Genomic DNA, 22094 nt, shown 5'->3' with positions numbered 1-22094 from the left:
CCCAAAATGTAATGTCCACATACTGTATGTGGACGCCAGGTCCTAGGAGGTTAATGTAAGTTTAGTTTATAGCAACAATGAAAGAGTGCAACAAATAACCCAGAGCCTTTGTTAGAGCCCTTTTCATAGACTGTATATAAAAGATGGACGCAGGCACTGCAAATCACCAGCTTATTAAGCCCCTATAAAGTTGTTTTGAGGGTTCAAATATAGAGACTGAACCTTTCTTCTTTTTTTTTGCACTAGGCTTTAAACATGCTTCAGTTTTTAGTAGTTTGAAGTGGTTTAAATTTTTTTTTTAGAAACTCCTCATTTGTATTCTCTCATAGAAAAGCACCTGTAACATCACAACACATAATAAGGCTAAAAGTATGTCGTAATTGGACTGATCAAAGTGGTAAATGACACGAAAGCTGTAAAATTATTTGAAAATGTGAAATAATTTCGAGACTGACGAGAGGCAGTTCCAGTCATAACAGTATATACTGCTGTTTATTAGGTGGTTTTGTTCATAGAAAACATCACACAGTTGCAAAGTGTTTGTGTTTGTTGAAAAAAAGTAAGAGTAAAGTGCTCGTTCATCGTGTGCACAGGTTTGAATTGTATAGTGTGGTTCTGGATTTCATCTGTGCTTTGTTAGCGCTAAAGAATATACAGTGATGAACTTCGAAAGAAAAGAGAGAGAGAAGTGCTTACTTATCAGATGTGAAATGCAGCAGAATTCAGGCAAGAAGACAGAAGATGAAAATGCAGAAGTAATTTATTTTTACACAAAGAAAGCAAGTGTGTTAAAGTTTGAAGCATTTGCGTCATGCTTAATTTTTTTTTATCCTGTAGCTATCTGCATATGATGTCAACTCATTATAAAGTTAAAATAAAACTATATCATATTTACAAAAACAAAAATGAATGGAAATCAATAACAGAAAGCTTAGTTGCGCCTAAAACACAGGTCACACAGAAACAGACAAGTAAGCAATTGAACGTTCAGGGTAACTCATGATTGAAGACAATTACCTCGTCACCGTGTTTAAAAGCAGGTGAGCTGTGCGGTTCGACAGATGTTGATGTTACACTGAAAGTGTGCATTATCTGAAACCATGTGAACTAAAAGCTGTGTGTATTTTCGCAAGACGTGTGTGCTTTATTGCGTTCACCGTCTTTTATTTTTTACAAGAGTTCAATACTTTGGTTGGGTGCACGCAAAGAGAGGAAATAAATGGAAGAGCAGTCATTACCAGTGATTAAACTCCTGACTCTCTGCTGATGTATAAAGGTAAAGCAGGCTGTAGTCTGTCAAGGCTGATCTGATTTTCTGTGTCCAGAACACATAACATCTCCACTCTCTGCTCTTCCACAAATGTCTCCTTGAAACCTAAATCGCCCAGCTGCTCCTTTGGATCTTTCTCATCCTCATCATCCCCACAGCACAAAGCTACCTCATTCTCGTAGCAGAAAGCACTGGGAGAGTGTGAGCCCAGTAGGCGATGACTCGCCCTCGGAGCAAACGGTGAGGGGGACTGAGAGCAGCTCGAGCTGGAGGATGAGGAGTGCCCCCTGTGACCCATCATCTGGTTCAGTTCCCTGGCACTGCAAATAGGTGTAGATGGCACTTCATAGGTCTTATGGAAGCGGGAATAGTCCACATGGTAGCGATCACCCTTCTCAAACACCACAGGCTCAAAGCGGTGACCCCAAAGGATCTCCTTAGCCAAGTAGGAGCTGCGAGCCTGAGTGGTCATAGCTGTCGCCTCCACCATGCCCTCCAGGATGACCACAATCTCAAAGTCCTCCTTCTGCAAGTCATTGCGGTTCAGGTTATACAGAGGACTGTTCTTGTTGATCTCGTGGACCACCACCAGCGGCGACACCAGAAACAGCCGATCCAGTCCGTCATCATAGCCGACATCGATGTCCGTTTGCTCCAAGGGGAGGTATTCGCCCTCTGCAGTCACATAGGGCTTTATGAGCTGAGCACGGACGTGAGCCTCTACAATGTGGCTTTTGCGCATGTTCCCCAGCCGCCACATGAGGCACAGCTTCCCGTCTCGCAGAGCGATGACAGCATGATGCGAGAACAGCAAGGTCTGCGCCCGCTTTTTGGGCCGCACCATCTTTGCCATGATGGTCCCTATCATGAAGGAGTCAATAATGCAGCCCACAATGGACTGCACCACAACGGTCACCACTGCAAACGGACACTCTTCGGTGACACACCGGAAACCGTATCCAATGGTGGTCTGGGTCTCTATGGAGAAGAGGAATGCCCCAATGAAACCCTGGATGTGGAGAATACATGGCCGCCACTCGGTTTTTCCTTCCTCTGCGCTACTTCGAGCATCTCCGTCCTTATCAGGGATGCGAATGTCAAAGTCTCCATGAGCGTATGCCACTCCCCAGAAGATCAGGCCAAACAGCAGCCAAGACAGAAGGAAGGTGGTGGTGAAGATGAGCAGGAGGTAGCGCCAGCGTATGTCCACACAAGTGGTGAAGATGTCAGCCAGGTATCGTCGTGGTTTATCCTCCATGTTGTTGAAAACCACGTTGCACTGGCCGTTTTTCTTCACAAAGCGACTGCGCACACGCCCGATGCCCAGATCCAGGCCCAGGCGGCATGAAGGTGAAGCTCGGCAGCTGTTGTGGACAATCGGATCATTTGTCACCCTCAGAGACAGAGCCCCTCTTCCGTCATCGCTTCCGGGACACTCTCCTCCTCCTTCCTCACCTCGCATGCAGGTCCCGGATAGCGTTTGCTGGCTCAGAGGACTGTGCCCGTTGTGGAGGCCCAGGCTGGAGATCTTCAGGGCATCTTCATCTGTGGAAACGATGCTGTATCTGGAAGAAAAATGAAGGGAAAAAAAGAAAAAAAATGAGTCTAAATAAATTCTTAATTAGTAGTTTATGGAGCCTAAAATGAAAACTGCTGTTTTAGATTTTATCATCCACCTGTATCAACAGTATGAATGGTTGCATCAAGCTAACTTTGACTGATAATGACTGATTACATTTGTTCGAACAAATATGAATAAACCCACATGACACAGACAGGAATTAAAAAACTCTCTCATGTGTCCAGAAAACTAGTGCTCTCTGTAACTAGTATTCTCTGAGTTTCAGCTTAGCTCAAATTTTTTCAGAACTATAAATCCTTATGTGTATGTTGACATCTTCACTATCGGTGTGGTATATAAGTGTGTGTGTGTTTATAATATTTTTTTCTAAGATATTACTTTCTATAAGCCAATCAAAAGCAAACCCTTTATATTTATCTTAATAATCTCCAAGCTGCCTCAACAAATCCTGACAGACCTGCAGCTCTAACAGCTCTATGTACTTGGGATTGAAATATGGCAACAAGTAAGTACAATTATTTTTCTTTTTTCTTTTTTAAAACTACTTTTTTAAATGTTACACTTTTTTAGGAATTTCACAAACAGTAACTCATTTGCAGATCAGTGTTATAAAGAAGCACGTCGTGAGTTTTTAATAAGCGGTCAATCAATATATTAGTATGACTAGGTTGTATAAAAGCAGATATAAATACAGGCTGTATCAACTTTAATCTATATTCTGCAGCCGTACTAATCCTTGCATCATTAAGCCTCTGAGTTTCTTGGCCAAAGTTACATGTTTGCATGGCATCAGCAATGTCTTTTGTAATCATCTTTTGTTACTTGTTGTAAATATCAGTACATAGATGGAAAAAATAAAGAAAGTTTTGGGGCTCACTAAAGACAATGTTCTAAAAGCTGATAGCCCAGTGATCTAGTAAGACTCTGTTAAACGATAGTTAAATCCTGTAATTCAATTTTTTAAAACTTGGAGTAAAGCTGTGCATCTGTTTCAATCTAACGGTTTGATTTTGTGGTTTACTTTTAATATATCTATGTTTAAAAGGCTACTAATGAATGGACATACTTTGCCAAATTGAAAGGAAGAAATGCTCTAAAAGCTGCATCCACTGACATAGTTTCAGTCCCATTACCTCTTACCTGTTGACCCGCACCGCTCCCATGGCACCGGTGATCATCAGGCTGTATCTGCGGGGGCAGTAATGTAGGTTGGGGCGGGTAGTTCCAACCATTAACGTACTGTTGCTGAACAGGGAGGCAGTATGAGCTCAGGTGTGACTTGCGTTTGTTATCAGCACTGTGCTCTCTTGGTGCATTTTCTGTGAATGTAGAGGACAAAGAAGAGCCGTGCTGAAGTTTTTTAGAATATGAGAATACATTAAAATTTCAGCACAGATCACAGCATATAAAATGCAACAACTTATGGAGGGGAAACTGAACATAGCTCATTCCTGGGAATTCCTAGGAATATGACAGCCCCCGAGGGTCCAGGAATTAACCATCTTCAGTTTCCCCTCCATCATTTCCATCGTTATATATAGATATATAAAAGGCACTGATGTACAACACCTACACATCATACAACACATCAATAAATCCATAATTAATGATCCAATGATATTATTCACACGATTCCCATGTCATTCCATCACATTATAGAAAATTCTGTCAGCAGTAAAATGGACAGTCCTGTCTTCTTCAGTAACATTCATGAACATTATTGCCAGCTCTAATGCAGCTTATTCAGTTGTTTTACTGTAAACCTTCTGCACCATTCCTCTGGCAAATCTAGAGGATTGCTGCATTACATTTTAACGCACCAATTTAAATTCCTGAGAATTTCTTTAACACTGAACATTTGGATAATTTTCACCTGTCTGTTTATCACTCGCAGCCTACATTATCACTCACTGGACACTTTATTAGGTACACCTGCATAGTTGGTCATTAAACAATGAACCAATCTCCAGCATCTTCAGTTCACAGCCAAATCCATGCCACGAAGAATAAGGGCAGATCCGGAGTCAAGTGAATATATATTCATTCACCACACAAATATGTTCTGATGTGATAAAATAAAGATTGAAAAAGCAGCAACATAAAAAATAACAATTTCGCTAGTTTAGACTTTTTAATGGAGAACAACAACCTAAAGCAATCTCAAAGACACTGAAGATAGTACGACTGATTCTCACTGGACCGTGAATATTTGTAATAAAGTAATGACATCTCGTCAAATGGGGGCTAACACACAAACAGAAGACAAGAATCTCCCACAGCCCACCATCCATAGTTCCATAAAAAAGGTCAAAAATTCACAATCAAAAATCCCTCACAAACTTTGGCCTTTCCTAATGCATGGAGCAGACCAGACAGTTTTGTATAATGACAGCACATTGATTAGGTCCTTGCTAGTGATTAGCCTTAGGGACCTTCAGGCCAAACCAGGGGTGGAAAACCAGACAGGCTGTGGAAGGGACAAAGGTTTTAAGAGATGAATCAGTGGTAATCTACTGTTAGAGGAACAATTGATTCGCTGTTTTGGCCTGATGACAGGGTTATGTCAGCAAACCGGGAACCAGGATGAACAAAAACCACAGGGTTGCATAACCAGTAGAGGGCCAGTCACACGCAACACAACAGGGCGTTAGTGGTTTATGTTTTATTGTACATGAATCACTTTGGCTGATGTGAATTAGGCGACAGGCCTGCATTAATGAAAGAGCAGAAATGGATTGTCTTGGGAAAACTTTTGACAACTGTAGTTTAAAAGCCTCCGTTCGATATCGCCGTTACGTCAATAACAAGCACATGCCCCGCTACACATTTTAACACACATGAGCACACACACGCAAGCAGATTTTGATGGGATTGGATGTCGTGTAATGAACCCTTGTATGCAACGGTTCCACGCTCGTGTTACACCAAGGACAGATGTTACGAACTGGCTGCTCAGTGGCTGGATAAAGGATGATCTTCTATTGGATAATCCCAATAGGGCAGATGATTACATCATCTTAACTCTCACAGCTGGAGGAGGGAACCGTTACTTATGGAGTTCTTAAAGACGTCAGGCAGTATGCCATGCCACATGGGTCAGACCCGTGTGAGTGTCAACGAGTTCATTTGTTGGCTAAGGCGAGCACGACACAGTTCACAGACTGGTCTGTTTAGCCTGCATTTATAATGGGAAAATTACTCTTTCTTGTTGCCCTGACTTATTGTAGATTTGTTATATTTTGACTAAATTTTGTTTAGAATTGTCAGCAGAAACATGTCGTTAATAACGCTATTATATTTGCTTCTTTAGGCTTTGCAGTTTTACATGACATGCAGTTTTGTTTCGCTTCTCAAGATAAAGTTTGTTTTGTTTTTTGATGATTTACAGTTTTTCCAAATATCAATAATTTCATCTTAAATTGTAAATTGACTAGTACTGACATTCACACACACACACACACACCCAATGCCATACTGATATGATAACTTCACACAAATGCTGTTGATTTGTCGTTCATCTCTCATTCCAACACATCACAGAGGTGCTCTGTTGGTTTGAGCGGGCCATTTAAGTAAAGGGAACTCATTGCCATTTTCAAGAAACCAGTTTGAGGTGATTTAAACTTTGCGACATGGTGCGTTATCCTGCTAGAAGCAGCCAACAGAATGACATGGTCAGCAAAAATACTTAGGTAAGCTTTGCCATTTAAACAATGCTAAGTTTGTACTAAGACGCCTAAAGTGTCCCAGATATTCCCCCCACACCATTACACCACTGATAGCAGCCTGAGCTACTGATGCAAGGCAAGACACAGCTATGTTGTTGACACCAAATTCTGACCTGCAATCTAAATTAAGACTCATTGGACAGGCAACATTTTTCCAGACTTCTTCAGGTTTCATTTATTTTGTGTTCAGAGATGCTCTTCTGCATACCTTGATTTTAATGACTGTTATTTAACTTACTACCTTTCTTTCAGCTCAAAGCAGCCTGGCCATTCTCCTCTGACATCTGACATCAGCATAGCATTTTCAACCAGAGAACTGCCACTCGCCAGATATTTTCTCTTTTTTGAAACCAATGCTGTTCTCTCTTTTGAACAGCAGCCACAACCATACCATGCTGAACTTCTGCAGGACATCTAGATCACGTCTGCATACCCAAATGCAAGGACTTGCTGCCATGTATTTGGATGATTAGACATCTGGATTGAACAGGGACATGTAGTTAAATTATCTGTGAGTGCATATACCCTTGTGCTTTTCACATTTAAGCGAGCACTCAGAATGCTTTTAACTCCACGCCACATTCATGAAGCACGTTATTCTATACGTTTAAGGATATTTCTTACTTTCATGCACACATTTACTCCGATGGATACATCAGGACTAATCTGGGGTTCAACATCTTGCCCAAGGACACCTCGAAAAACAAATTCACCCTTTCCACCTCCCTTATATTTGTGCTTCAGCCACATTCACAAAATCCATTTATTACTTCTGTTTTCTTGACTTCTTCGACAGCAGATTAAACTGAACTGCCTATCCTTAGTGGTTAAAGATTGTTTCTTTTTATTACAATGGTGGAAATTAAAATTATAAGTTTATTATGCTTTATTTCGTTTGTTTTTAAGTTTTAGTCAATGTCAGAAATAAAGAAGATTTTAGGTTTTAAAGAGCGGACAACACTACTCAAAAATATAAATAAATAACTAAAAATCAATTTACAACAAGGTTTGAAGATATGAATGGGCATGGATATAATAAAACAAAAAAATGATAACTCTCAAACTATTAGCCCCCCAACAAAACTTTTTCTTTGTGTAGTTGTAGTGAAGCCTTTGAAGCCATGTTGGCTGATCTGTTCGCTCACAGTGTCCAAAATAAGGGAAATACCTTGCAGTATTTATAGTACAGCACAGCACAGCAGTATAGTGTTGTTGCCATGGTGATCATCATTTTGACAAAGCCATAGACACATCTTTCAGTGAACGCAGTTAAATACAGTTCAATGTATTTAATGATTATAGAAGTAGTGGTTTCACAAAACCAAGTTCACCTTCTAGGAGTGCAGGCGAAACTCCTGATGCTTCAGAAAATGCTGTCACTTTATTGGGCTGTTAGAAAAATATTCTGCTCTATGACAATAAAAACATAAAAGAACATTACAAGTTTCATAAAACAAGCTTTGTTCTTACTAAAACACGAACAAAACAGCTATGGAAGTAAACATCATGAAATACAGGCCCATTTTTGTTTCCACCAGTTACGAAATGAGTAAAAATAAAATAAGGTAGTTTGAACAACCCCTTTACTTTAAATACGAGCCTTTACCATCATGTAACACATGTTAAACTGCATCCATCAGCTACGAATATGAAACACTTCCTGTGTGGTGTCTCTTCAGGCTGCCTAAATGTGACAATGCTGAACTGTGGTGCTAAAACCTAAACCTAAACCACATGTACATAAAATATACAGCATGTACATGTGGATTCAAATAATCCTAGCAATTTGAAATTCACTGCAATTCTTCGCTGAATTAATGTCTCCTTAAGGTATGTCCACATATCACTTCTCATGTATCGCTTTGAACCTGACCGTTTGTCACTAATGGACATTCAAGGCCCCTGTTGCCTAGGTAACCGTCTATTACACTGCTATATGTCATTCAGTGGTTTGCGTCCCCTCGAAGTTGAGAAAAGTTTACCACAGACCCGCTCACTACCTTTTCCTGTGTCACTCTAAGTAAAACAACGGACTGTAGTGCGATGTCACTTTTGGATATTTGTACTTTCTCTTCTATTTTCTTATTCCTCATCATTAGTCAGTTACTGTTTTTTATGCATGCTGGTCCCTTTTCCCCAGCTGACAGTAGTCCAGGGAGAGAGCTACAGTAATTGATGATCATAGTTAGTGTATTAGCTGTCGCCATAGGAACATCTCTCCTCTCAAAGGGACTGACTTGCTGTGCCCTGTGTGTTTGTGTGTGATGATGATTTATCCTGTGAGACAGGACGAGATAAACTGACAGAGAGGAGAGAGCCATCCACAGAATCGCACCGAAACTCAACAGGGATACAGCACAGTGCATGACAAAGCTCTACAAGATTAATATTATTATTAAATACTGTGTCAAAGACTCTGAGAGGGATGCTCATGCGTGACGTAGCTCTTATTCAACTACGTCAGCCAAGCCAAACTTTCATATTCCAACATAATAATCCCATGCAGAGGAGAGGATGGAGGAAGCCCTCTTCAAATAACAGATTACTACTTCCCTTAATCCCTCGATCCAAACAACAATACGAAAGGTGGATGGCAGTAGCTTTATGACCTGGCTTAAGCCCTTTTGTGTAATCTGATCATGTAATCTGACATCTGATCATATGAGAAGAGGGGAATGAGAAAAAAGAAACACACAGATAAAGAAATAGGGAAAGAAACAGAGAAATAAAGGTTTACAGGTGCAAGGTCACTTGAGGTGGCCAAAGAGTGGGAAAAAATACAGATTAAGATGAAGAGATTATAACATCAGAGGATGTTACTATAAAGTGTAATGCCATTTGCATAAAATTAGAAGATTTACACACACACACACACACACACACACACACACACACACACACACACACACACACACACACACACACGTGTATTCTGCACCCTGTTTTTGTATTTCTTCCTTCTGCCTGTGTAAAGGCTTTTTAATAAAGAAATGTGCGAGAGAACTGGCACGCTTTTGGGTGTGACTTTTTTTTTTGTTGTCCTCTATTTTTCTGTATTTCTGTACAAGATGTTCTTAAGTGAGAAGGACCTACATATCCCTGAGGACAGCACTGGCTCTACACTCTGTCCAAGTTAAAAAAAAATAGGATCTTGATCACTCAGCAGACCTGACCCCACACACACACACACACACACACACACACACACACACACACACACACACACGAAATAAGCAGTGACTAGTTGAAACTGTTGAAAAGGTTTAGTCTTAACAAAAGAATTATAGTCTTCTACATATACAAGCCAGTGGTTAAAGTAAGTGCTGGTAACAGCTGCTGGACTAGCATACTGCTGGTATTACATTGCCCAGCACCACTGTATGACCAAATACTGCACTTTCTACTTCACACAATTTATTGTAAAGATAATAAAAAATAATCAACAGCTCCAACACTAAAGTGATCAACAGCAATGAATCATTAATTATGATCCAATAAGAATATATATGTTATTTTGAAATACATAACGAGTATGTTTGCTTTATTTAATTAAAATATTTTTGTTTGTATAACTTTTTGTGCACTATTAAGCGATTGAAGTACACTGCAGAAAGTTCCATAAAAATTCTGTATTATGAACCATCTTAAAGAGAAGGAATTTTCTGAATACAATTTTTATGAATGTTTTTTGTATTTTTAACCAGACCTTGAATTTGATTTATTTACAGAGATGCAACCTTAATAAATAGATCATGTGCCATCAGAAGATTATTAGGGTATTCTCCTTTTTCTTACTTTTGTTTTTGTTTTTTGTTTTTGTTTTTTAAACATATAGGAATATAACTTTTACTTAAATAAAAATGTACATACTTTTTTTTTTTTTACACTTTTAAAACAATTGCTGTGTCCAACACACACAAAAATAAAAACATCAACAGGACATGCAACATCAAACATCAACAGGCTGTGCATGAAGCAGAGAATCTTGCCCAGTTTTTCTACACTGACTTTTAAATCTCATTAAGTATTTGGATTTCCTGTGCTGCACCCCTGCCCCTGTTCCTCGTGGACCCGTGTGTCACCCCAATTGCAAAACCCTGGAAACGTCCCTGCGCTTACCAGACTCATGGCTTCATGAACCTCACAATAATGAACACAGGCAAATCAGCTCAAGTAAATGGGAAAAAAAAGGGAAGAATGGTTTCCTTTCTAAGGATGCAGCTGCTGTGATAGTTGGTGGATGGTTGTTCAGTGTCGTGATTTTCACTGTTCAATTTGGAGAATGAACAATGAACAGTCTGTCTGTAAATTTTAATTACACGCAGTGGTGGAATCTAATCTTTATTTTTAAACTTCTGTTCTTTTCAGTTTCTGCTTCGATTTTGTACATTTCAGAAAAAATATTACTCTTCTCACTTCACTTTTACTTCCCTTTAGAGTGCATTAGATAAACATACTGGTTTATATGACCTCACACCTGTATTTTTGCTCTGTAATAGAGATGTGGATGAAGCCAAACTCTAGTCATTAATCTTGAGACCTTTGACTTGACAGGAAAACAAAAACTGGCAACTGGACTTTGATTTTATTACCACCGACTTCTGACTTCACTTGAACATTTGCCTTTGATTGACTTGATATCCTGCTGATAATGAACAGGGACTGAAACTCAAGGGAATGAATTTTGCTGGTATTTGAGTGACAACTGAACTATGGCATCAGCACTTTCAATATTAAAAACATTAAAACATTTAAAACATATAAGATTAAGTTTCCATCTCTGCTCCATCCATCCCTGCAGGAGAAGGTCTAACAAGCCGATCAATGGTTCACACAGTGCACGCAAAAGTTATGACGGGGCAGTTTTCAAACAAAGCTGCAGCTATGACGTGTGTCCGTTTCATTGAGGCCACAGGAGCTGTCCAGTGCTGAAAATCAATCCAAAGCCTGCAGGAATAATTGACAGCTGGGAGGTGGAGGAGGAGGAGGGTGGTGAGAGCGGAATACTATCCTAACCTTGAAAATGATGTAGTCCTTTGAAATCTTTTCCTCTATCTGTTTGCCCTGCCCACATTTATTACAGTTGACTTATTCAGTAGCGTCAGGGTTTCGTTTAAGTATTGATTACATTTTCTCGGTAGTTAATTAGTTAGTTAGAACAGGGAAAGAAGAAGTGCAGCAGAGCCTACGAAGGTGGCAGCTCCTTATAATGCACTTTTAAAGAGATCTAGACTTGGGTGAGGAAAGGAAATACGCTGGGCTAAAAGCTTACATGTCATTGTTCCATCATTATAAACTTCTTATGACTAAGTCCTTTCCTGTGGGGGAACAAACATAAAGATGGAGCTTTAAACACTCACCTTTGTGTTATTGCAGACTGAATTAGTAGTTTCATCCTCCAAAAAAAAAGAACCTTGAGTGGATTTACAGTCTCTGCCGCTCTCCCCTCTTTTTCTTCCTTGCTTCCCTTTAATAGAGAAACACCTATGTCATGAATACGCTCCAAGAGTTGTCTTGCACAAACTTGCACATGCCTCCATCCTGAGCTTGGGCTTGTTGCTCCATAGTAGCTGATGAGAGCTGCTCCAGCCTGGTGGTTGTGCATCTGCCCTGATCCCTGCTAGCGTGAGTGTGTGGGAGAGAGGGAGGGAGGGAGAGAGAGAGAGAGAGAGAGAGAGAGAGAGAGAGCTCTGATTATGATCCTATTTATATGTGCTATTGTTTTCCCCAGAGAGTGGAGATGTGGACTGTATAATTTAGACTTTAGCCCACTCAGGCAGATACTGAGACTTGCATCCAAAAAAAAAAAAAAAAAGAAAACAAAAGATAAACACCAGTGAAGACTTTTGTAATCCTGACAAAATCCTGTAGAAATAGAAGAAGTGTCTGTGAAGCATTTTAGTGTGTGTTTATATGGAATAAGGACACAACATGACTTTTCTTGTGTAATATCAAAGCGATTCCTCAAATGCTTCAGTGGAAATTATCCCCACTTTAGATACATGTTTGGAACATCTACAGTTTCATCTTCTTACTGGGAAAACTGCTAAATTTATTCTGTATGATTACACCGATTTGCCTATTTATTAGGAACACATATATATGGCTAATACATACGATAACACATACAATCAGTCCTGCTCAGGTTCTGTTTTGACCTGGGTGAAAACAAAAGAAAAGAAAATCAAATTGTATGTGTAATATTGATTCTAATTACAAAAACCTTGTCAGAGATTATTTTGAATTAGGATATTAAGAAGCTCTGGTGTTGCCAGGACACTTTGTCTGCTTGATTGAAAGTATTATTATGCTCAATATGTCTTTCTGGTATGATAACCTGACTGAAAAAAAAAAGGAAGAGACCGGACAGGATTGTCAGAAGTGCAGAAATATTTATAGGTTCACAGCAAACCTTGATCTGTAATCATCTGTAGCATTGTGCCATTTTCAGGGAAGCCCATTGTTGCTAATCAAGGACACGTCTTTATTCTGATTTTGAATTAATACTCTAGAGGATGGCATTATAGGGTTAATAGCAGAACTGTCATATTACTCTGCATCACATATAACAAAGTGGTGTACATGCAAAGAGGAGCCCACGGTATTCTTCAGTTACACTGGTGTGGGTCTCAGTCATCGATCTGGCTATTGAAAAGACGACAAACAAAAAAGACTTGCAGCTTTACTTTGACATATGACATCTGGCTTAGCTGACTTCATGTTAATCAGGTTTCATATTAAAAAGAAAATCCTGCTATGGTTGATGGTAATGTTATGAGTTTTACTGAAATGTATTCATAAATCAGTTTGAGTCTGAAATTTCAATAAAAAGAATCAGAGATTACTAAATTTAATGCAGCTTATGTTGAGGAAATATAAAGGTGTACTATTTTACTGGATGTGTGAAAATTTTGCAGTCATTAGGATTCTCAGCTGCTAGAGCAAGAATAAGAATGCAGGGTACACAGTGGATAGCGCACCTATCACTGGAGGGGGACCAAAGTCTCTGCACAAAACTTTCTGGCCATTAAATCTCTGTGCGTGGACTCTCCATGCTCGCCTCTGCAGATAGCCTCTGTGTCCAGGTTTTGGTTGTGCAGAGTTCTCGTGCTCTTCAAATCAGTGTTGTCACTTCACGCCAGCTTACAGTCAGCAATCGATGCCTCATATTAACACATGTGGATATAAAAAGTCTTCAGTAGTCAACAAAAATATACATAGCAACATGCTGGACGCTCAGCTATTTACAGGCATAGCACACCGACACACAGGATCTGACTGGTTTTGAATCATTTAAAGCTTCTTTAAAGGTAGACAACAAGAGGATACTGTAAATGGCACATGCTTTACAACCAAGTTGACACACAAAACGGATCTCTTCCATTTTTTTGTCTATTTTTGCAGGATACAAATGGCTTGCACTGTCAACCCTGATGACTGAACAACCAGTCTTTTGACAAGAAGAGTGGTGGAAGAGGGTAATCACTACAAACCTTCCACCGGTTCAGTTCTTGCTCCTCTAAGAACCCACCATAAATTATGTGAGACTAAATAAAATGGAACTTTTGTTGCTGCTCCCAACTCATTTGTATTTTTCATTTGATTAAGTGTTATTCAAGTGAGATTAACATCTGGTTTAACAGGTTACATAACAATGTTTGTGTCAACATCCTGGAAACTTCAACTGAAAATTTGGAAATAAAAATCTAAAGCCTCTAAGTTGCAGATAAATTAAACTCGACACTTAAAAGAAAATTGAGCTGCAGCTATTATGACCACAGGATTTTTTTTTTTTTATTTCTCACCAAATTTAAGACAAATCACATTTTGTCCATTCACGCACTTTCACATGCGCGTTTGCATGTGTGTGTGTATAAACAGAGCACCTGTCTGCCAAAATAATCTCTCCTTCTTTGGTTTCTTATAAGCGTCCATCCCAGAAATAGACAGAACAGGCTGCTACAGTGGCCAAAACCATGTTGTGCTTGTTCTGCACAGATTGAACTATCAATCTGTGTAAATAAATAAAGCATTAATAATAAATCAAAACAAGCAGTGCTGATTGTGCGTTGTCATTCATTTCCAAACGACTGCGCGAGGCCAGCTTTATGGCCTTTTATTTCAGACCTCTTTGAAGTGTTATTGCCAATTAGACACAATTCTTTAGTTTCCATGGAAACCTTATTTTTCCCTTCTTTCTTTTGCACATAAATACACAAACGCGCTCGCCACATGGTTTATTTTTAAAAACTCCTTACTTTCTAGTCATGAGACAGCAGGTGGGCGTTACATCGCATGAGGAGGTGTTGGGTTGCAGTAAAATAGGACTAAGTAGTGTAGGCACAGAGGTCAGAGGTCAGGGAATCAAGTAAGTGAGTACACAGAGGGACAAAGTGGGCCGACAATAACTCGAAGGAACAGCGTGTGCTGCCTCTAAGAGGTCTGAATGAAACTAAACTTGTTATTACTGTTTTGCCCATTAAAGGCAGGAGTGTGATGATTCACAAAGTTTCACAATCAAAAACAAGGTGGCATTTACACTTGAATGTGGGTTACACATGAAAGCAGTAGAATAATAATCACGTGACAGATCTTTATTGTACACTGTAAAAATTTGTCTGTTAAATTTGCACTGAGAATGGCCAGAATTAATCTAGGAGGCTATACTATACTTAAGTACTCATAAAGCAGTTATTTAATGTATTGCAATTTGTATGATTTTGATTACATTCTGTGTTATGTTTCTGAGTTTCTTCTCTTCTTGCACTAAGGTGTGTTGCATTTCTCCTACCCACTTTAGATGATACTGTTAAGGGAATGTTACTCTACAGTACTTACCCATTCAGCCATGAATACACCTGACTAACATTCAAGTGACTGAGTCGGGTCATTTATGGGGTATATTTATTTTCCCCTTTTGTCATTTTTTATTTTTTATTGTCATTGGGGCGATCGTGGTTCAGGGGGTTGGGAAGCTCATCTTGTAACCGGAAGGTTGCCGGTTCGATCCCCTGCTCTGTCTGGCTTGGTCATTGTGTTCCTGGGCAAGACACTTCACCTACTTGTTGGCCAGAGGGGCCGATGGCGCGATATGGCAGCGTCCCAGCTGTCAGTAGCTGTGGCCACAAATTTAGCTTCCCTCCACAAGTGTGTGAGAGTGAATGAATAGTGGAATTGTAAAGTGCTTTGAGAGTCTTGAAAAGCGCTATATAAATGCAATCCATTATTATAAAACATTTCCTCCTAAATGTTCTCCTCCTAAATTTATTTATAGATTTTTTTTAAACTTTTGTATTAAGAAAATCCACTCAAAGTAATATATATACGTATATATAGCTTGGTAGCTTTTGCAACCACAGCCCTTGCCCCTAGGTGGCCCTTACAAAGATGCAGGTTACAGTCACTTTATGCTGACTTTACTTTTCAAACCAAGGGGCTACTTTACTTTTTTCTGTTTTGGTTTTGCAGACACATGACCACTAGCCACACAATGTTTACTAGTCCACAGTTTTTGGCTATGTGACAATCATTGTGACAACATTAAGTCACACACAGTGACCATCTGGCAACCATATGCTGCTGGGGAGAAAGTGTTTATGCCTAGTCAGCCATTAAAAACCTTCCTGCGATTGTTTTCTTCACTATCGCTACGGTCATAGTTTTTTTTTTTTGAAGTGACAGACTTGTGTATCAGGGGCGATTCTAGGATCAGAGCTTTGGTGGTGCTGAGCACCCAGAGAGCTGCCCAGCCAGGCAAGATAAACTTTACTCGTCACGATGAGACTTCTTCCCTGGCTCTGTCAGTCCCTGCATCCTTAAATGTCTCCAGTTGTCCCGAGTTCCCTCTGACTGTCTCCTTGGTGCATTTAAACCCCTGTTCCTCCCTGTCCTCATCGTCTTTTGTCTTCATCTCCGTTATCTTATCAGTCATCATAATTTTACCATCTCTGTGCAAGTCTGCAAATTTCTTTATTAAATCATAGGATTCTTAAATTCATCAAGTCTCTCTGTGCCTGGGTCCTCGTCACAAAACATGACATCATTGTTTTGTACATTTTAACACAATTTAATCCCCACATTTGTGAAAGAAAAGCAAAACACTTTTTTAAATAGGCTGTATAAATTTCAGTGGGAGCAACAGGACAGTCAAATGTCGCTGATTTTACTACAGAGCAGGACGGATTGTAGAGTAGCAAACATTGTCAGAAAACAAGTTTTCAACACTGCAGGTTACCTGGGTGTAATGTTTTTAAGCTAAAAAGAGTCATGGTCTGATAACTACCTAACAATATAAAGAGTAACTGAAGGTTAAACGCAGCTAATATGTCCTGTTTTAAGCCAGGCACTTACATCTCTGCTCTGCTACGTCTCAGCCACCATCGCTCTGGCACCAAGGGTGCTAGAGCCAGAGTAGGGGAGAGGCGAGCTGGAACAAACCATTTGGGGGGGGGATCTGTACTTTTGTTGTTAAAATGTTACGTCTCAACCAAGTACTGTATGCTTTTTACATTTTTAGTAGTGTGTCACACAAACAGCAAATATTTTCAGAGAAGTAAGAAATCTTTGGGGGTGCTTTGATTCATTTCGGGGGTGCTGAAGCACCCCTAAAAATGGGCTAAAGTCACCCCTTTTGTGTATAAATACTCACCAGCTACTCTCCAAACTTTAGAGAAACTGTGAAAAGTGTGACGCCTACTGGAAATGGAGACAAGTTGCCTTCAAAGTAAAAGTTCTGCCCTGCAGATGTTGCCTGCAGTTCTGACCCACAACTTTTACTTTGAAAGCGAACATTCTCCATTTCCAGTTTGTGTTGAAGACTTTATTACGACGTACTAGTACCTCCTGGGCTAGTAGTTCACGAGTACATGAAAAACTGCAGGAAGCTGTGACAACCAAAGCATTCACTAAGAGCCTTTTGATGTTATATGTAAAGTTAGGGTATTAATAAAGACCTGGGTAGGGACAGAAATGATCTTGAGCTTAAATCTTGTTTAAAACACAAGATTTAAACTTTGGTTTCATGGTTGCCATGGTAATGTCTCTTAGCTTTCTCTGACAAAATAGTGCTTCATGCACAAAATATACTTCCTATTGAAATGCATTACTTACAAATTCATGCTTACTAACACACGTGAAAAAAGGGTGACAAGTTGCATTCATCAACACAAAATGGATGTCACATCACAACAATCTAAAGACAAAATAACTAAAATAAACATCAAAGTATGTTTAAACCGATTCTTTTAGCTTAAATATAAAACTCTGTATTACACCAAAATGTGTGGTAGGTTGCTGTTAATTATTTTTCTTTCTTTAGAGGACTAAGCATTCACAGTATTTAGTGGTTTTCACACTAAATTGTGCATTAAAGGACTTAATTTCTGGTATTTTACAGCAGTTTGTTACAGTACAAAAGCCTGAAGCTGAAAACAGCAGGAGGATCCTCTTACAGCCATCCTATGAATACCAAATACTGTGTCTAACAGAAAGGCCTGTAATTAGTGAAGGGAAGACTGTCACTGCTGCCAACAGAGCCACCTGTGTATAGATATAGCACCCATATAGGTGGCAGTGGGATATCAATTCATTTTAGTGACATGTTTTGCTGCAGGCAAGTCTCTGTTTCAGACATCACTTTTTCCCTTCAAAAGCACCCACACATTTTCCCAGAGCAAACCTAATTGAGAAGGTCAACGATGGAAATTATCACCAAAAGCCCTCAACACCTTTTTAATAACTCATCTCTTTAGTCCTTTTTAAGTTTGATAAGCAGTTGATGGGAGCTATTTTCTGTAGTGCTGTTCGTCTCTGTGGCCCAGCTTGATGACTCCCCCTCGAATGCCACGAGAGCCAATTTACACAGAAGCAGGCGGCTGCCTCATTTCTCACTTTGAGAACTGATCCAGGTCAACATGTTTTTAGAAAAGCAGGCCGGGAGGGTGGGGGACAGGAGGCGGTTGAGGGCGGCCAGGATCGTTCCCAGTGCATGGATACATTTTATAAAAGGAAATTCCAAATAAGATCTGTACACAACGTTGTGATTAATAGCGGAAAAAGGCATTCACACGTCCCTGTTTAGCGTATTTTGTTTTCATCCGACTTCAAAACAAATTTAATGAGACTGAAACGAAAACAAGTACAAATAGAAACAAGTACTCTAAATCTCAGTCTCTCCAGTCTGTGATCTGTGAACTCAGTGGAGTCGAAAAGCTTTTTAGACTGGAACTTGGGTAACATTTCACTCTATTTTATTGTTTATTTCTTTTTCTGTTGGTTTTATTTGACGTGAAGCACTTTGTGTGAATTTGTATAAATTTACTTACTTACAAATGTAAATGTTATGTCAATGTTTCTCAAGCTCACTGTTTGCCCCCTTCCTGATTTCTTAATTTCTTTCCATATTTGTTACACACTAGTGTTTCAGATCATCAAACAAACCTTCCACACTCAGGCCTGACATCAACAGAGACATTTCTAAGCCCTCGGGTCTCCAGTAAACTGTGGCAAGAGGTATCTTCAACAAATGGAGAAACTTGGAACAGGAGTAAACCTTCCCAGTGGGAAGAGTGACCGACCTACCAAAATTACTCCAAGCACACACCAATGACTCATCCACAGTGTTGGGAAGGTTACTTTTAAAATGTATTCCACTACAGATTACAGAATACATGCCCCAAAATGTATTTTGTAACGTATTCCGTTACGTTACTCAATGAGAGTAATCTATTCTGAATACTTTGCATTACTTAATATATTATCATTCTTTTTTACAATTACATGAATGTACTATTGCTTTGTGATTTATTACTATTACTGAAGGCTACTCGCCATACCAACACCAACTAGATTTTTAAATCTTAATATAAAATGAGTAACAGTAGGTGGACATTAGGTAAGGCTGCACTTTTTGAGGCGATCTCGTATAGAAAACTATTCCACGTGTATATAAAACAGGTCCGCGGCTCCGAACCCTTGTTAAGGGGCCTTTTGGTTATTCGTTCGGTTTCGTGTCGGGCTCGTAGCCGAAAACTAGCTTTACTTTGTTGTCTGGGTCAACTTTGCTAGCGAGAGACAGAGAGAGGCGTTGAAAGACTGCTCCAACGGAACTTATTGTTTCGGAGGAAAACATGAACACGGTGTACAGTCGAGTCTTAATAGCTTACTTACAACTGGGCTCGTCATGCACTCTTTTGCTTCCAGCTCCCGTTTCTGGTCAGTGACAGCTCGTACTTTTCGACTCTCCTTTTTCTCCCTCCCTGGCACTCACGGACATAACGGGTGTAGCAGTCCATCCTCCCTGCAGCACGGACTACACTACCCATCAGGCTACATTCTTTAGGGAAATGCCTGTAAGACTCTGCCTATTGCCTTCATATTAAATCATTTTTAAAAATATTTCTTCACGTCATTATAAGACACGAGATTGAGACACAGGCATTAGAGCCTCTTTTGTTTGGGTTTCCACCGGCATGGAATTACCAAAAATAGAGATAGCATAGCCTAAAATATGAACCAGGAAAAGACCGCCGTGTAATCCCTTTATTTCAACAAAGTAACTGTATTTTGAATACCACCTTTTTGAATGGTAACTGTTACTCATATTTTGTATTTTAAATACGTAACGGCGGTACATGTATTCTGTTACTCCCCAAGACTGCTCATCCAGTAGATCTAAAAAGAACCCAGAACAACATCTGAAGAATTGCAGGCCTCGCTTAAGGTCAAGGTCAGAGTTCATGATTCAAAAATTAGAAAGAGACTGGGCAAAAATCGCATCCATGGGAGAATTGTACGGCCAAAATCACTGCTGATCAAAAAGAACTCAAAGGTTCGTCTAGCATTTGCCAAAAAAAAAAGATCTCGATGATCCCCAAGACTTTTATACTCTGTGGACTGACAAGAGAAAAAGAAAAGTCAAGTTAAATCTGACATAAAAATAACAGAGCATTAAAAAAACAAACAAAAAAAAACATCATAGCAACAGTCAAACATGGTGGTGGTAGTGTGATGGTCTGAGGCTGCTTTGTATCTTCAGGACCTGGATGACTTGCTGTAATTGATGGAACCATGAATTCTGCTAATACACCCGCGAGTCCACCTATAAATGGTTCAATAAAGAAAAAAAACAAAACAAATAAAGAACAAAACAAAGGTTTTAGAGAGGCCTAGTCCAGAATTTTGAAACACCTTAAACAGGATGTTCATGCTCGAAAACCTTCCAGTGCATTTGACAAAAGCATGAAGAGTTCCTCCACAGTGATTTCAGAAAAAAATATTTTACATAAACAGCTGGTAAATATGTTTTGACACATTGGATGGATTCATTGTTTTGCTTCATTATGAATAATATGGTATCCATGCAAGTATAGCGAGAGATATTAATTCATACACTAATTATGAATGCTAAACATAAGGGAAGAGTTAAAATGTGTTACAGTGTGAAGTAAATTATTGTTAAGGCTATTTATGAAGTATTTGCTATTTCACCATGGCAGATGGGTTTGGGAGACTAAAATAAAAGATAAAGTAGTGAAAAAGGAGAAATTACAACCTTGGAGCTGCTTCGTGTGCTAGACTTGTTGCTGCCCCATTGTTTTTAAAGATTTGTAAGACACCAGGGTAGCAGATGATGGCAACTAATGCCAGCAATGATGCAGTAGAATAAGTTGGTAAATACGGTAGCATTTAAACTAAAGGTATGCAAGTCCAGCTGCTGTAAAACTCAAGCATGCGTGACGAACACCTAGACTGCTTTAAATAAAACATCAATTATAGATTTCTAAAATGTGTGGCCTTGTTGATCTGACAGTGAAAAAGAGGGTTAAAGTTGTTGAGTTCAGAAGGTTGTTCTGATCAGGAGCACTGGTCACGATCAATACTTGCCTTGGGTCAGGGATAGGATCCAGGATGAGAGCAATTTTTGCCCTCCATGCTGAGGTAATTAATGATGGTATGCAATTAGTCATGTGTGATTGGTTACATTGTAACAGACTCTGCTGGAGAGGCCAGTTTCTTTGTCCATCATTTATTAGTGTTTTCACATTGTTTCTGTTCCAACGGAGAGAGTGATGCAGAGATGCAGACCAAAGGAATCGATCACACGTGATGGCATTTGTAACTCTGACGTAAAAGCCACAATACTAAAAGCTGAGCACATGGCGAGTGGCCCCATGTCCAGAAGAGGGGTGAAGTAATGGAAACATTGACAAGTACAAAGCATGAAGCTGAAGTGAACACCAAGCAGTTCTTGGTCTGCTGTTAAAAGATAAGAGCCCAACATGCAAACAGTTGAACTACCCTTTAGATTGCATTTCTAGAGTAATGATTTAATTAATTCAATTCAATTCAATTTTATTTATATAGCGCCAAATCACAACATAAGTCGCCTCAAGGCGAAATATGTTGCACCAGCAAATCACAACTACCACGCTGTAGTTGCTTGTCTGTTATGTTGCTTGTCGGTAGTTGCTTGTCTGTTATGTGATGCAGGGAAAGTAGATCTTAACCCTGTCAT

The 22094-nt window shown here is 39.5% G+C and overlaps 1 protein-coding gene across 1 annotated transcript; it reads right to left on the bottom strand.

Annotated features, from left to right (window-relative positions):
• Nucleotides 1-470: 470 nt before the first annotated feature.
• On the bottom strand, nucleotides 471-12194 carry LOC102203040 (inward rectifier potassium channel 4-like). Its single transcript, XM_005752216.1, has 3 exons — nucleotides 11941-12194; nucleotides 3993-4171; nucleotides 471-2835 (listed from the first exon to the last, which is right to left on the bottom strand). The coding sequence occupies exons 2-3, from the start codon at nucleotides 4082-4084 to the stop codon at nucleotides 1245-1247; spliced, it is 1683 nt and encodes a 560-aa protein (XP_005752273.1). The 5' UTR covers nucleotides 4085-4171; nucleotides 11941-12194; the 3' UTR covers nucleotides 471-1244.
• Nucleotides 12195-22094: the final 9900 nt, after the last annotated feature.

This window comes from Pundamilia nyererei, unplaced genomic scaffold (genome assembly GCF_000239375.1).
Source record: "Pundamilia nyererei isolate P.nyererei 1_Seehausen unplaced genomic scaffold, PunNye1.0 scaffold00349, whole genome shotgun sequence".
NCBI lineage: Eukaryota > Metazoa > Chordata > Actinopteri > Cichliformes > Cichlidae > Pundamilia > Pundamilia nyererei.
The sequence above is the reverse complement of the archived record's forward strand: the minus strand, read 5'-3'. Positions and strand labels throughout refer to the sequence as shown.

Bases quoted from the DNA above. Each gene is read 5' to 3' on its own strand.
- LOC102203040 (XM_005752216.1), bottom strand. From the start codon at position 4,084: ATGGTTGGAACTACCCGCCCCAACCTACATTACTGCCCCCGCAGATAC. The intron at 2,836-3,992 runs GTAAGAGGTAAT...TTTTTCTTCCAG, and splicing joins GGAGCGGTGCGGGTCAACAG to ATACAGCATCGTTTCCACAG.